The following is a 14,894-nucleotide window of genomic DNA, read 5'->3' on the forward strand; positions in this document are numbered from 1 at the left end:
GTCTGACATTTGTCCGTGAGGCAGCAGTCCCTTGGCGTCAGGGTTGCCGCGTCGGAGATAAAGTCGGAGGAGGTGAACGAATCTCTAGAACGCGTCCGTAAGATGGCGAGAAGGGCAGGAGCGAGTGGGGTCAATCGATAGCGCAGCGCTCGGCGCGATGCCCTTTGTGCGTGCGCAGTGAAGGTGCGCCCGGAGCGATCGATTGGGCAGGATTCGCGTCTCCATTTTTCTAGGAGAGAGCGCGGGAGACCGAGAGAGCAGGACCATCCGGTATGGGGGAGCCCGGGGTGCGTGGAATGGGGAGTGCGGTCGGCTAGCGCCTTTGGGGCACCACAGGAAAGACGCGGGCGAGGCGGGAAGAGTCAATAGTGAGCGGGGTGGCATGCGCCGTGAGTTGCCAGGCTGGGCCCGCACTGTCGCTCGTCTTCCTCAAAGGCCTCTCTTTCACCCTCCATTCTTCGCTAGCCTCTAGCTCGGGGTCATAGCGGAGCGTACGGTGAGGGGGCGTTTGTGTTCTCTCCCTGGTCTTCCTTCCAGCTACGGGTACAACCAGTCCTGGACTGGTTACTTCCTGTCTTCGGGCCGCAGACCCTTCACCTGCAAATTGAGGGCGGTAATTAGGCGCTTTCTAGCCCAGCGAACGGACGTTCTATGGGGACTTGAGAAGCAGGGCTCGTCCTCTCTTTTCCTATTTTAATCTCTTGGTAGCCCTAAGATGCGCCTGGCACGAGTGAAGGATGGAATAGTGGTTAAGCTCTGGGCTCTGGGGTGGGTAATCCTGGTGGCCACTTTAACCTTGGACGAGTTACGCAGCCACGTTTTACTTGCAGTATTTCCTAACCTCTTTGAGCCGGTTTCATCATCTCTGTTGTGTCCTAATATTGTCTACACAAGCATGGATTTATATATATTTGCTTAATACCCATCAGTAGAGCACAGTAAGAGCTCAGGCTCTGGGTTAGGATCCAGGCTCCGCCATTTACAGGCTGTTGGATCCTGGGTGAGTTAACCTTCCTGTGCCTCCGGTTGCCCACCTCTAAAATGGCATAAGCTGAAGATTGAATGAGGTAATGCATATTAGTTGCTTACACCATGTGTATTGTATGCGGAATGTCTAATGAATTTTAGCTAGTTTATCATTAAGTTTTTAAGGAGCAGTACACGCATCAATTAGAACACCATCTCTGGAGTCAAACCGCCTGCGTTCTAATGCTGGTTCCTCCAGGCACTAATTCTGAGCCCTTGGGCAAGTTATTTCCCCTCCTCACCTGTAAACAAGATTACTGGACCTCCTTTATAGGATGTTGTTGAGGATTCAGATGAAACATGGTAAACACATTGGCTATTCTTATCATCAGTAGCCTCAGTAATTCTCCAGAGGGCCTTGGGTAGTTAAAAACACTGTTCCCGCCCCTTTCCTACAGCACCTCCCACTTTCAGAATCACCCCTGTGAAGTGGTGTTAACTGCCCACTCCCCACCCTTCTTTCTTATATTCTTCTCTCTCTCTTGTGCTCTGCCTTCCAATTTTCTTCTGTGCCACAGCTACCTGTCTGCCTGTGACTTTTATTCTTTATCGCTGTTCCCCAGCTCCTGCAGCTTTCCGATACCTGTACAGATCTACACGTGTACAGGCATTGATTTTTATAATCAGATTATCTAATCATGTCAACCAATTGGAGTTCTTTTTTTTTTTTTTTTTTTTGCATAAACTGGAAACCATCTGTAATTTTCTCTTTTGCTTTCTGAGCCGGAGAGAGAACTTAAACACTTGTAAATCAATCTAAACGCACAGTCCTTCCAATTTTTCCATTTTTTATGGTTATTTTGGCCATATCCTATTTGCCAATATTTTATTCAGCAATGCTTTCCAAAGTATTCTGTAATTAAATTATGTAATGTAACAAGCTCGGTTGCCTTGAAACATGTTTTAAGAATGACCATAACTGACATTAGTAAACATAACAGCTTAGCTGGTGGAAACAGTAGTGTCTAGACGTCCAACAGTAGCAGCTGTTGTACCTATTGCAAACATTAGCCAGGGTTTCATTAACAGAAAAAGTGGAAGATTCTGGGATAGCAGTAAAGAATAAAAATTGCAGGTGGGTAATTTAGCAGAGAAAAAATGTTCATGAAGAGAGGTTCTACTGTAAATATTGGCTAACGTGATTTGAACCATTTCTGTGTGCTGCTGTGCTCAATGATCTACATGTATCATCTTGTTTAGCCTTCACTGACTTATTTAACAGCTGAGGACCCTGATCTCAGAGAAACGTAGTTGCTGACCAAAGATAATGCTGATAGAGCTGGGATTTAAGCCCTGGAAAGGCTGACCAGATTCCTGTGTTGCTTCTGTGGTTTGCTAGTGCCTCTGCCCCTCATCATCTCCTGTTTTCTCTCTTGCAGCTGGCAGGGAAATTACCTTCCTCTCCTCCAAGATGTACAGAACCAAAGTGGGCTTGAAGGATCGCCAGCAGCTCTACAAGCTGATCATTAGCCAGCTGCTCTATGATGGCTACATCAGCATTGCTAATGGCCTCATCAATGAAATCAAGCCTCAGTCTGTGTGTGCGCCCTCGGAGCAGCTCCTGCACCTCATCAAACTAGGTGACTTGTGAGCGCACGTTCAGTGAGCCCGTGACAAGCGTTCAGATGTTTGTCAGGATTGCTGCCCTTTACTTTTAGTGCCTAGTATGTGTCGAGCAAAGTGCTGGGTAATGAAGGAGAAAGCGAAGTCCAGATTGTGAAGGTTTTGAGCAGGTTCTGCCTCAGGGTCTTTATGTGAATTATCTGGAGCTTTCTGCTGCTGTATTATTGACTTCAAGTCTCAGCTCAGATGTCGTCTCAGAGTCCTCCTCATTTCTTCTAAAATAACCCGAACATCTTCCCCGTACCTCCGCAAGTGCTCTAAAACAGCAATCCCATTTCCTTTGTTAACAGAATCACTGTCTGAAATTTTCTATATTGTTTTGAGTTTCCCACACAATCCATACCACCTGCCAGAAGACTGCGAGTTGTTTTGCTTTGGGTTTGGGTTTTATTTTTTTGGCTGCGTCAGGTCTTAGTTGTGGCACGCAGGCTCTTTGTTGTGATGTGCAGGCTTCTCTCTAGTTGTGGCATGCGGGTTTTCTCTCTCTAGTTGTGGCGTGAGGGCTCTGTAGTTTGCAGCATGTGGGCTGTCTCGTTGCGGCTTATGAGCTCAGTAGTTCTGGTGCCCGGGCTTAGTTGCCCCGCGCCATGTGGGATCTTAGTTCTCCAACCAGGGATAGAACCCTCATCCCCTGCATTGGAAGGCAGATTCTTTATGACTGGACCCCTGGGGAAGTCCCAGACTGCAAGTTTAATAAAGATATTGAACCTTGTCTTGTTCAACAGTGTGTCCAGGTGCTTGCCTGTGTCATAAAAAGCACTCAGTAAAATACAGAATTGCCAAACATATTTATACTCTTCGAATTGGCCTGAGGAAATAAAATGAATTCCACAGAAATGCCCAACAATATGGAATTGGTTGTACATGTTCTCATATTCATAAAGTTGGATCCAACAACATGATGTGGGTGAACGTTTATTACGCTGGCCAGGTGTTTATTCCATATGGGTAAATGACCGAGTATGTCACACCACGTTACATATTGTGATTTTATTTGTGTTTTAAGAAATGAAACAACTGTGTGCGTGGAGAAAGGTCCAGAAGAATTCATACCGCCATGTTAACAGTAATTATCTCTGGGTGATATAATACAAGGTTATGTTTGTTTTTTGTTTATCTGCATTTCTGATTTTTCCTATACTAATAAAAATTGTTTATATGATATGTCAAGTTATTTTTCAATTTAAAATGGATTTTCTGGGCTTCCCTGGTGGCGCAGTGGTTGCGAGTCCGCCTGCCGATGCAGGGGACATGGGTTCGTGCCCCGGTCTGGGAGGATCCCACATGCCGCAGAGCGGCTGGGCCCGTGAGCCATGGCCGCTGAGCCTGTGCGTCCAGAGCCTGTGCTCCGCAATGGGAGAGGCCACAACAGTGGGAGGCCTGCGTACCGCAAAAACAAAAACACAAAAAAATGGATTTTCTTGTTAAACTTCAGTTTGTTTAAACCTCAACATTCTTTCAAAGATGATTCACTAATGTTATTACTAACAATATATCTGACTTAATGCGCTTCAGAGCTGCTACTAACAGATCTCAACACTAAAAATATTAAAATTCGAAATCGGGAAAAATGGACAATTTAATTACAGAACTGCTGTTTTTCAGTTTCTGTAGTTGTGGTTAAAGTAGAAACTTTTGGAGGCAAGTATCTGGGGAGGTGACTTTACCTGTTGGAACCTAACCTGCCACAACGCCTATTGCCTTACAGCGTTGTCACTGTTTGTGCACCCAGGTCACAATACATAACTTTGTACAGTATTAAGTACCATGCAGCTCCAAGAAGGAGTAAGTTGACATCAGCAAACACCTTTCCCAGTTTGGATCCAGAACTTTGTCCTGTCTTTTTAAAATAACGTTTTTTCATGCCCTTAATTTTTATTCCTTTCAGGAATGGAAAACGATGATACTGCAGTTCAGTATGCAATTGGTCGGTCAGATACAGTTGCCCCTGGCACAGGAATTGACTTGGAGTTTGATGCAGATGTCCAGACTATGTCCCCAGAGGCTTCAGAGTATGAAACATGCTATGTCACATCCCATAAAGGACCATGTCGTGTAGCTACCTATAGTAGAGATGGGCAGTTAATAGCTACTGGATCTGCTGACGCTTCCATAAAAATACTTGACACAGAAAGAATGTTGGCCAAAAGTGCCATGCCAATAGAGGTAAAAATCCTGGTAATATACTTACCATTTGCCTTTTGTTGTTCATTCTTGGGAAAATGAGAGCATAGTTTAAACCAGTTTTAACTTAGCATAGCTGTAGAATGTATACTTTGAGCCAGACAGATTTTACACTTCAAGATTCTCTTCTCTTCTTGCTGGCCTAGGTCATGATGAATGAGACTGCACAGCAGAACATGGAAAACCACCCAGTGATTCGAACTCTTTACGACCACGTGGATGAAGTCACGTGTCTCGCTTTCCACCCAACAGAACAGATCCTTGCCTCTGGTTCAAGGGACTATACTCTTAAATTATTTGATTATTCCAAACCATCTGCAAAAAGAGCCTTCAAATACATTCAGGTTAGGAATGTTTGGAAAGGAGCTGTATGCATTTTTTCCCCTAACTACAATGAGCTGTTGTGAGGCTCTTGTTAAAAGTCATCTCAGTGGTCATCCTGTAAATAGGATGGCAGCAAGGACGCAGCGCCCACTGCAAATGGCACGGCTCTCATGCTGTCACGCGCCCACCTCTGGCCAGTGAGGATGGCTGCCGGTCACAGATACAGTTCAGAATGCACATCACATTTTAAAGGTTGCAGATTCCTGTTTAAAGACAAAACACTACGAACTTCTCTAACTTAGGGGAATTAAAAAATTATTCAGTTGAAATTCTCAGGTGTTTGCTGGAAAAGCGACATTTGGTGCTCTGTTTTGAATATGCGGTTCAGAAATGCTAATGTTTTAGTAGTGGCTTCCACTTCAATATTTGGAGCCCTGGGACAAATTAAAGAAACTCTTCTTATAGTTTATTTTTATTCATTAATCGTATGTGAATGTGTCATAGATTGATAGTATTCCCTTCTGAGTTCACCCATTGTTTATGTGCAAATGATGAAGCTCACCTGTGATCTTCGGAATAATCTCACCAGTAGATAGTTTTGGAAATCTTTGTTCAGATGGTCCTTTTGTGTATTCCAGAAAGTTCTTTGTTCTTCTCTTACCTGTGTAATATCTAGTCACTGTTTATGGGTTCTTTGCATCAGCCAAATATTTTCCCCATTTCCTGTGGGTTTAATTGTTCACCGCTTGGTCTCTTTCCCAACAGGAGGCTGAAATGTTACGCTCCATCTCTTTTCATCCTTCTGGAGACTTTATACTTGTTGGAACTCAGCATCCTACTCTTCGGCTTTACGATATCAACACATTTCAGTGCTTTGTCTCTTGCAATCCTCAAGATCAACACACTGATGCCATATGTTCCGTTAATTACAATCCTAGTGCCAATATGTATGTGACTGGCAGCAAGGACGGCTGCATCAAATTGTGGGATGGTGTTTCAAATCGATGCATCACCACTTTTGAGAAAGCACACGACGGTGCTGAAGTTTGTTCTGCCATTTTTTCCAAAAATTCAAAATACATTCTGTCAAGTGGAAAAGACTCTGTAGCTAAACTTTGGGAAATATCAACAGGACGAACCCTGGTGAGATACACAGGTATGTGAGAAGTTGATATTACTTCACATTTCTGAGGCATTTTAGTTTCCAGAACTCTTAGATCCTCGAACTAGATCCACACAATAAATCTATGTGGATCAAACAAGAGGCAGAGCTGGAAATAGAACCACAGTTTCTTTGCCCTTCTCAAATGTTAACAGCTAAAATTAGATCTGATTCCATGCAAGTAACACTTGAGAATTAGGTGGTCTGTTTGTAGACCCATGGCCTGCCTACTTCCCGCAAAAACATGAAAGCAGTCCAGAGAAGAGACTCAGTAAGTGAGAGGAAAGATCTTGGCTCATGCCTGAGAGAGGAGAAGGAGCCCCCAAAAGAGACCCCAAGTGTTCCGAACCTAGATATAAAGTGGGCCCTTCAGACAGAAACACAAAATTGTTAGTCTGATTGTCTAATTTATGTTGGTCTCTAATTGTAACAGTTGTGCCTGTGAGCTCTTTTTATGAGATCTGTTTAAATTTATCCTATCACTAGTAGTCAGTGTTTGTCTAATTATTTGATAGTAAGTATTAAAATATTGTGTTTCATTTTTCTGTTCCTTGTAGCAGCAAAGGCTGGTAGAAAACTTCAGCTAGTTTCCTTGTTGTGAGATGTTTGTGTCATACACTGAAATTTCCATGACCACAACTTTAAAACTCACAAGAAAACAACACTGTTGTAAGGGACTGCTGGGATGTTAATAAGTGAAGAAAATTGAAGAGTTGGTGACATCTGAACCACTAGGGTGCAGAATAACCTACCGTAGATTTATCTCATTGTAACCAGAGTTTGCTTCCTGCCATCTCTCTGGCTTCTGGTGTAGATGGTATAGCTAGCAAGTCTTGGGAAGAGTCATTTTTGTTTTACGAATGTTTGGGATGTTTTATGGTTATATGTGGCTGATTGGTTTGTTTTTCTGGAGAATTGGGATTTAATTTTAAAATGAGATTATAATGAATTTATACGCAAATTCCCTCTTTTTCTAATTCACAGTTTAAGACCCCTTCATGTTAGCACTTTTGGATCTGCTTTTCCAGTTTTAATCTTTAGTTAGAATTCAGAGGGCTCTTGAAATAATGAAGGAAAAGGAAAAACTATCAAGTAAACATTAGAAATTTTGATGTTAAAAGTTAATTTAGGGCTTCCCTGGTGGCGCAGTGGTTGAGAGTCCGCCTGCCGATGCAGGGGACAGGGGTTCGTGCCCCGGTCCAGGAAGATCCCACATGCCGCGGAGCGGCTGGGCCCGTGAGCCATGGCCACTGGGCCTGCGCGTCCAGAGCCTGTGCTCCGCAACGGGAGGGGCCACAGCAGTGAGAGGCCCGCGTACCGCAAAAAAAAAAAAGTTAATTTAAAACGCTATAAACAAAATTAAATGCTGGCTAGGGAAAAAAATATATAGCATAGGTAATAAGCATAGGTCATACGCTGCTCAGTAAACCCAAGAAAAGATGACCAACTTCACTATAAACCTAAGAAATGAATATGGAGGTATCTTTTTGCTCATCAGATTTCAGGAATTTAAAAGATTATTATTATATAGTATTGATAAATGTTTCAGGAAATCACATATTGTTAGGAGTATGATTGGTAAAATACTTCTGAAGGGCAGCTTGGTGTCATATTATCAAAATTATAAATATATATATTTTTGACTTGCTATATCCACTGTTAGAAATTTAACCTAAAAAGATTCTTGGGAGGCATGCACATGCACACATAAAAAGGTATTCATCCCAGCATTATCTGGAGTAGTGGAAAGTTAGATAGAATATAAATGTCCAGAAGAATCATTGAGTAAATTGTTACATAGCCTTTCACGGCATGCAGCCTTTAAAAATAAATACTCATAGTAATGTTTGTTGAACACTTATACTGCAAAGCTGAATGGGCATTACACCTCATTTTAATCCCTGCAACATCTTGTGGGCAGGTGCTGTAATTATCCCTGCAGAGCAGAGGAGACAGTTAAGGCCCAGGGATGTTATTCATTCAAAGTCACATCGCTAATAAGTACTGAGTCCAGATCCAGCACCAAAGTGTGTATTTTTATCCGTTAAGCTATATTTCCTCTTTGTAGGTCTCCACCACAAACTGTTGAATAAAAACTGTATGCCGTATGCCCTGATTTATATAAATTACAAATGAGTATACAACGCACACAGATATTTGGAAAAGATATTCATCAAAATGTTGACTGTGTAAAATTATCAGGCAGATTTTTTTTAATAGTTCATATAATACTTGAAACATAAAATATGCTTTTTTTAATTCATGGTGAAAAACAGAAAGCATAGAGTTTCCTCTTGGAGAGTGGCTCTTCATCCATCCCAGTGATTCTAGTCCTAGGAATTTAGTCCTAAAGAAATAACGTGTTCTATACAAAGAATGTTCGTCACAATATTACAGTTGGATACAAACTAACTGCCTAGCAGGAAAAGAATCATTACCTAATGGTGCTTCCAAACAATGGGATACTTTGCAGCCAGTAAAAACACAACGTATCCAACATGAAGTTAGATAATGTGGCACCACTTTTGTATTTTTTTAAGGTGTTTTTATGCCTAAAAATCCATCAGAACATTAATAGAGTCGCATTAGGTGGTGGGCCCAAAGGTGATTTTCTTTTTCTTACATTTTTTAGAGTTACCAAAATTGCACAATAAATGTGTATTACTTCAACAATTGTAAAATGCAGTTTTTACGTCAACAGAGCTAATAACAAAAGTAGAACAGTCTGGGCTCTAAGATGTGAACTGGAAAGCTAGCCCTGGTGCCCAGGCCTTAACCTCTCGGTCTCTGGGCAGGTGCTGGCTTGAGCGGACGGCAGGTGCACCGGACGCAGGCCGTTTTCAACCACACGGAGGACTACGTGCTGCTGCCTGACGAGAGGACCATCAGCCTCTGCTGCTGGGACTCGAGGACGGCCGAGCGCCGGAACCTGCTCTCGCTGGGCCACAACAACATCGTGCGCTGTATCGTGCACTCGCCCACCAACCCCGGCTTCATGACCTGTAGCGACGACTTCAGGGCGCGCTTTTGGTACCGGAGGTCAACCACGGACTAGAGCCGCCGGCGTTCAGTAGGGTTCTTTCCTCGAGGACTCCGCCCCTCCTTCCCCTTGTGTCCCGCCGTCAGCTTCAGTAGTAAGTCATTGTACCATCTTTGGCAGTTGTGCTGCCACCTCTGCGTCCTGGGATTTGTATGAAAGAATCTTTTTTTACCTTGATGGAGAATCATGGTGGAAAATGTTGGAAACACAGATCTGTGCGGTTGTTCTGCAGTCACTGATTATTACAGTGTGATTTTCATCAGTTTTGTAAATACAGGACTTGCTATTTCCCTTGATCATTTGAAGAAGGATGGAGTGTTCAAGTGCTTTCTAGATCCCAAGTGGATCTGTCTTGAGGAACGTTCATTTGGATATTTTGTCAACTCTCGTGCCTGTTTTACATCCCCTTTGTACCTTTCCTTTCAGAATACATTTTGGCAGATACGGGGGCATATGGCTCTGAGAATCAAGAGTTTTATGCCACGTTAAAACCATTTTAGAACATCGATAGTATCAATTCTATCCTAAAGTGACATCACTCTGATAATAAAGTTCAGATCTGCGACGTTACTGGTAACACATTTTTCACCGCAGTGAAACTAATGACCAGCTTTTCCTGAAGATTTATAGGAGGTCTGTCTCCCTTCACACATCCCACATTATCCTTTCACAGCCTAAAATGCTTGTCTTCAGTAAATGTGTTTCTGATGAGATTATTGTCATTTGATAGGAAACATTGAAAATACATCCAGTGTAATCAAAACTAGGTGATCCCGCTATTGCTCTCAGGTGTTGCTCATCTTCAGGAATGATTACTGTCAATTGACTTTGTTCTTATGTAATTTTAAATCTTACTTTTCAGTTCCCTTCAGCATGAGCCGTAACTACTCATCGTGGATAGACCCAGCAGCTGCATTCTCAGAAGATTTTTTGCAATTAACGAACTAATACAGGTTTTCTGGTTCTTGAAACTTGACAGTGGTTCTCTGGATTCAACTCTAGCTAGGTCAGAGAGCCCTGAGCTCCCCTTACAGAGAGAAACTTTGGTTTATCATTATCTCCCAATACAAATACCTCATGGTCTGGGTAGGAGTACCTAGAAATACAGTCTGGGATCATTTGATAAAGATACTAAATATGTTAATTGTTTTATGTTACAGGAATTTTATAGTCTTCTGAAGTTTATTGTATAAAAAGTCTGCTTTAGACATCATCCTTAAGGATCATTTTAACTCTTTGGTCTATAAAACCATTTTCAGAATTCTGAACATGGTAAGTCACAGGTTTTAGTTAAGATTTCCAAAGAGCTATATTTTTTGGTCCGTAGTGAGTTTAAATTTATTTTGTGTTCTCATTCTGCGGTATTTGAGCTTGGCCATCTGTGGGTGCTTTGCTTGTACGACCAAAAGAAACCTATTGGATAGAAACAAGGATAACCAGTTCTACCCCAAAATTACCAACCAAAACTACCCACGTTTTCCATCTTTCAGCCTATGAAACTGTAAAGCAGAGGTTCAACCTTTCTGCTTATTCTCTCTGGCACATGCACTGGGATGACCACACTGTACTCCTGATACAATTTCCATTGGACCTTTTTAACTGTTCATGTATTTAAATGATACTGCCTACTTTTTCCAGCTTTTGGAATAGCCTCAGCAATAGATCTGTAGTTTCAGGACTTCTGTTTACAAGATCAAGATGCTTTTGTGTGTTTCCAAAATAGATTTCTTTTTAAATTTTTTTGCTTTAAAAATCACATTAATGTTTGAAACTGGTGTAAATGCCAGGTATATTACATGGACTTGGTTTCATCACATCGTTAATTATTGTACCACTTAATTTTACCACATAACACCCTGACATTCAGATGGTGAGTAATATGCAGTTAAGAACTTATAACTTCTATGTTATTTTTTAAAGACATCTGATTTCTAAAATAAACTTTTTGTATATAATGATAATTTAAAGCTAGTGTTTGTGGGATTTTTTTTTTTTTTTGGAGCTTGCCTTGAATGTTTCTGTATTTGAACGTAAGCTCTTGAACAGCAGTTGTGACTTTGGACTGACACTTTTCACACTGTTTCTTCAGTGCTTTGTTCTAGAAGGCAGATTTTCGTAGCTTAATCACCTTTAGCTGTGTATCTTTGCTCTTCTATGAATGTACAATTTTTAGTATAATCTGTTTCTTTAGATCGTTCAGAGAAATCTGGCTTTCGCCTTAAGCTTTGGTTTCTCTTAGGAAAGGAGATGTTGGGGGCATCTAAGTCTCAGCTCTGTTGAGGCAAGTCATTTCCAGGCGATAGCTTCCTTTTCTGTGATTGAAGAACTTTATCAAAATCGTCCCCAACATGCACTTCAATCACTGAACCTCCTTTTTTAAAAACACATGATATAAACAATTGGGGGAGGGGAAAAACATTTACTTCTTGGGGGACACTTCTTCTACTGAAAAAAACAGCAGGCCAGACAGAACCCTTTCAGTACGAACCTGGATAGAATTTGTTTTTAATCACTAAGTAGATAGCTGAGCTAGCAAGAAAGTGAGGGGGTTTCTGAGGCAGACCCCACACAAAGCACACATCCAGAGGATTAACAGTGACAGAGCTGCCGGTTGCACGAAGGACATTTGTCAGTCCCTTGCAGCCTAAAGATTTCTGGGCTCTGAGTCTTCACGAGGTTAGGAACTTTGATCAAGACCCATAAAGAAAACCCAGAACCCAAAAGTGGCCCCCTCAGCAAAAGGGTGAACTGGACAAAATCCCCACCTCAGAGAAAGAGGAATCCGGCCCCACACTGCTGGTTCAGGTTTGCAGGGAAGGGTCTGGGGCGTTGGCACAGGGGAGGGTCTTCGAGAATCTCATCCACAAACAAGGGTGAACCAATCCACACTACCTATGTGGTTTGGAGAAAAGCAAGCTGAGAATTCCAAGCAACTCCAGCTGGTAGTGGCCATGAGTGCCAGACAGGCCAGCACCAGTTCTCCATGGATGAGCACATCTTAACACCAGGCCTCAATTATTCCTTCTCCCAGAGAGAGCGCTAGGAGTCACGTGTTCACAAGTGAACATAGGAAGCAGCCACTGTGATGAGAATCAGAAACGAGTCAGACTTAGTGGAATTAGCAGATGCACAATATATATGTAGAACATGTTTGAAGAACTAAAACAGAATAACTAAAATGGGGCCAAGGATCAAGAGACGTCAAAAGTAACCAAGTGGGTTTGAACAACAAAAACTATAAAACATTCAGCACGTCCGTAGCTTTCGTACCTCATGTTTTTGCCCTTTTTCTGGAGCCTTTGCCTTTGCCTTGCTACTCCCTTAGTGGATGTTTTCATCTATGAAGCCTCTTTCCCAGTCATTTTCTGGCCAATTTACTCTTCTCTTCCTGGCTGCTCACCCGCAATGACTACTGGCCTGTGGTGTCATTTTCTGCCCCGGTTTTTCTTGATCTCCCTGTCTGCATTCAGCCTTTTCCTCCAGCTTTACACCCCCTCTCCACCTGCAGTGTTTCCTTTGCATCCTTTTCTTCAAGTCTTGCTCTCATTCTTTTTCCCTCTCAACCTTGGGATCAAAATTCAGGCTCTTAAGCTGAGCTCTCACTAATAATTACAGTAGCTGTAGGATGCCAGTCCTCCCTGTATTATCCCTATACTAGGGTATTTAGACGAATTTCTTGGCAATTTATGAAATCCTACTTTGACCAAAGGAGCTGTTTTGAGCTACGTTCATGAGGTTAAAATCTGCCAGATAATAAGGTGATTTTAAAGCAGCAGAGTCTGAAATGTCCTGCCAGGCCTTTAAGGCTTTGGACATTCTGAGTGGTGTTTGGCTGAACTTTAAGAAAAAAGTCAGGTATTGAACTACCACTCATGGAGCTGAATGGCGGAAAGTCCACATGAAAACAGTATAAAAGCATATATAAAGAGCAGTACGCAAAAGCCATGTGCCTTCTTGCACATTTATTTATTTTTAATTTATTTATTTGGCAGTGCCGGGTCTTAGTTGAGGCAAGCGGGATCTTTGGTTGCGGCACATGGGATCCAGTTCCCTGACCAGATATCAAACCCGGGCCCCCTGCATTGGGAGCATGGCATCTTAGCCACTGGACAACCAGGGAAGTCCCTGCCTTCTTGCACATTTATTGGGAGCTGTGGAGGTGATCCGACTGCCTAGGTTCTGAAAAGAAAATCAATTCAAAATACTGTTCTCGGGAATTCCCTGGCGGTCCAGTAGTTAAGACAGAACTCTGCGTTTTCACTGCCGAGGGCCTAGGTTCAATCCTTGGTTGGGGAACTAAGATCCCGCAGCCAAAAAATATATATATATACTGTTCTCAGTGGTACATTAGTTAAGAGAGGAGGGGTGGGAATTACCTCATTAGAAGCTCTCTCACTTGGTTCTTTTGAATTCTAACCGTTTCAAACTTCGCCTGCAGTATATTGCAAAAACCACCCAGTTTTCTAGAATGATCAACTCTCGCAATATTTGTGCACGTAAGAGACTCATTTGCCTTAAGATGTAAATATGAACGGATTGCAGCAAAATGTCTACAGCCTTTCATTCAGAAAAATCTTAGCAGGGTCAAATAGGAGTCTGAGAACTCAAGCCCCTTGTTCACAAAATACTACACTAAATATCTATGTAGGGGTGAGTATTTAATTTCTGGGCCAAATCCTATTACATTTGTATCTTGGATTTTGGTTCTGATTATTTTTCCTTAAAAAGTCATGCAGGGACTTCCCTGGTGGCGCAGTGGTGAAGAATCCGCCTGCCAACGCAGGGGACACGGGTTTGATCCCTGGTCTGGGAAGATCCCACATGCCGCAGAGCAACTAAGCCCGTGCGCCACACTACTAAGCCTGTGCCACAATTACTGAAGCCCGCGTGCCTAGAGCCCATGCTGCAAAACAAAGCCACCGCGATGAGAAGCCCGCGCACCGCACTAGAGAAAGCCCATGCACAGCAACGAAGACCCAACACAGCCAAAAATAAATAAATAAATGAAATAAAATTTTTAATAAGACATGCAAATTACAGCATTCTAATCTGTATAGAGACCTTTGAGGTCAGCCCTTCAATATAAGGGAGAATTACTGTCTGGAGTTTGAGAAGGTGATAGGAACCATCCAAATTTGAATTGGTGTGAAATCTGTTGTCTTTTTTTTTTTTTTGTGGTACGCAGGCCTCTCACTGCTGTGGCTTCTCCCATTGCGGAGCACAGGCTCCGGACGCGCAGGCCCAGCGGCCATGGCTCACGGGCCCAGCCGCTCCGCGGCATGTGGGATACTCCCGGACCGGGGCACGAACCCGTGTCCCCTGCATCGGCAGGCGGACTCTCAACCACTGCGCCACCAGGGAAGCCCTGTTGTCTTTTTTGGTTCATCACTGTGTGACCTTGAGTGAGTATGTCCATCCTTTCTTTTTACTTTTTTTCAAATGTATACGAAAGTCAATAATACAGTAGGAACAATGGTTGCCGGGGCAGGGGTAGAGGAGAACAAGGAATGACAGCTGACGGGTACAGGCTTTCTC

General features: G+C 42.7%; 1 protein-coding gene across 3 annotated transcripts; it reads left to right on the forward strand.

The window, feature by feature from the left end:
- Positions 1–13: 13 nt before the first annotated feature.
- CSTF1 (cleavage stimulation factor subunit 1) lies at positions 14–11,356 on the forward strand. 3 transcript variants are annotated; one of them, XM_082858105.1, is made up of 6 exons: positions 14–287; positions 2,406–2,606; positions 4,538–4,815; positions 4,980–5,177; positions 5,923–6,313; positions 9,115–11,356. In XM_082858105.1, the coding sequence occupies exons 2-6, from the start codon at positions 2,438–2,440 to the stop codon at positions 9,372–9,374; spliced, it is 1,296 nt and encodes a 431-aa protein (XP_082714231.1). In that variant the 5' UTR covers positions 14–287; positions 2,406–2,437; the 3' UTR covers positions 9,375–11,356. The 3 variants fall into 3 exon arrangements, with proteins under 3 accessions (XP_082714231.1, XP_082714229.1, XP_082714230.1); XM_082858103.1 differs by having other exon boundaries at positions 14–270; XM_082858104.1 differs by lacking the exon at positions 14–287 and having other exon boundaries at positions 2,309–2,606.
- Positions 11,357–14,894: the final 3,538 nt, after the last annotated feature.

This window comes from Leucopleurus acutus (genome assembly GCF_964270905.1).
Source record: "Leucopleurus acutus genome assembly, chromosome: 16".
NCBI lineage: Eukaryota > Metazoa > Chordata > Mammalia > Artiodactyla > Delphinidae > Leucopleurus > Leucopleurus acutus.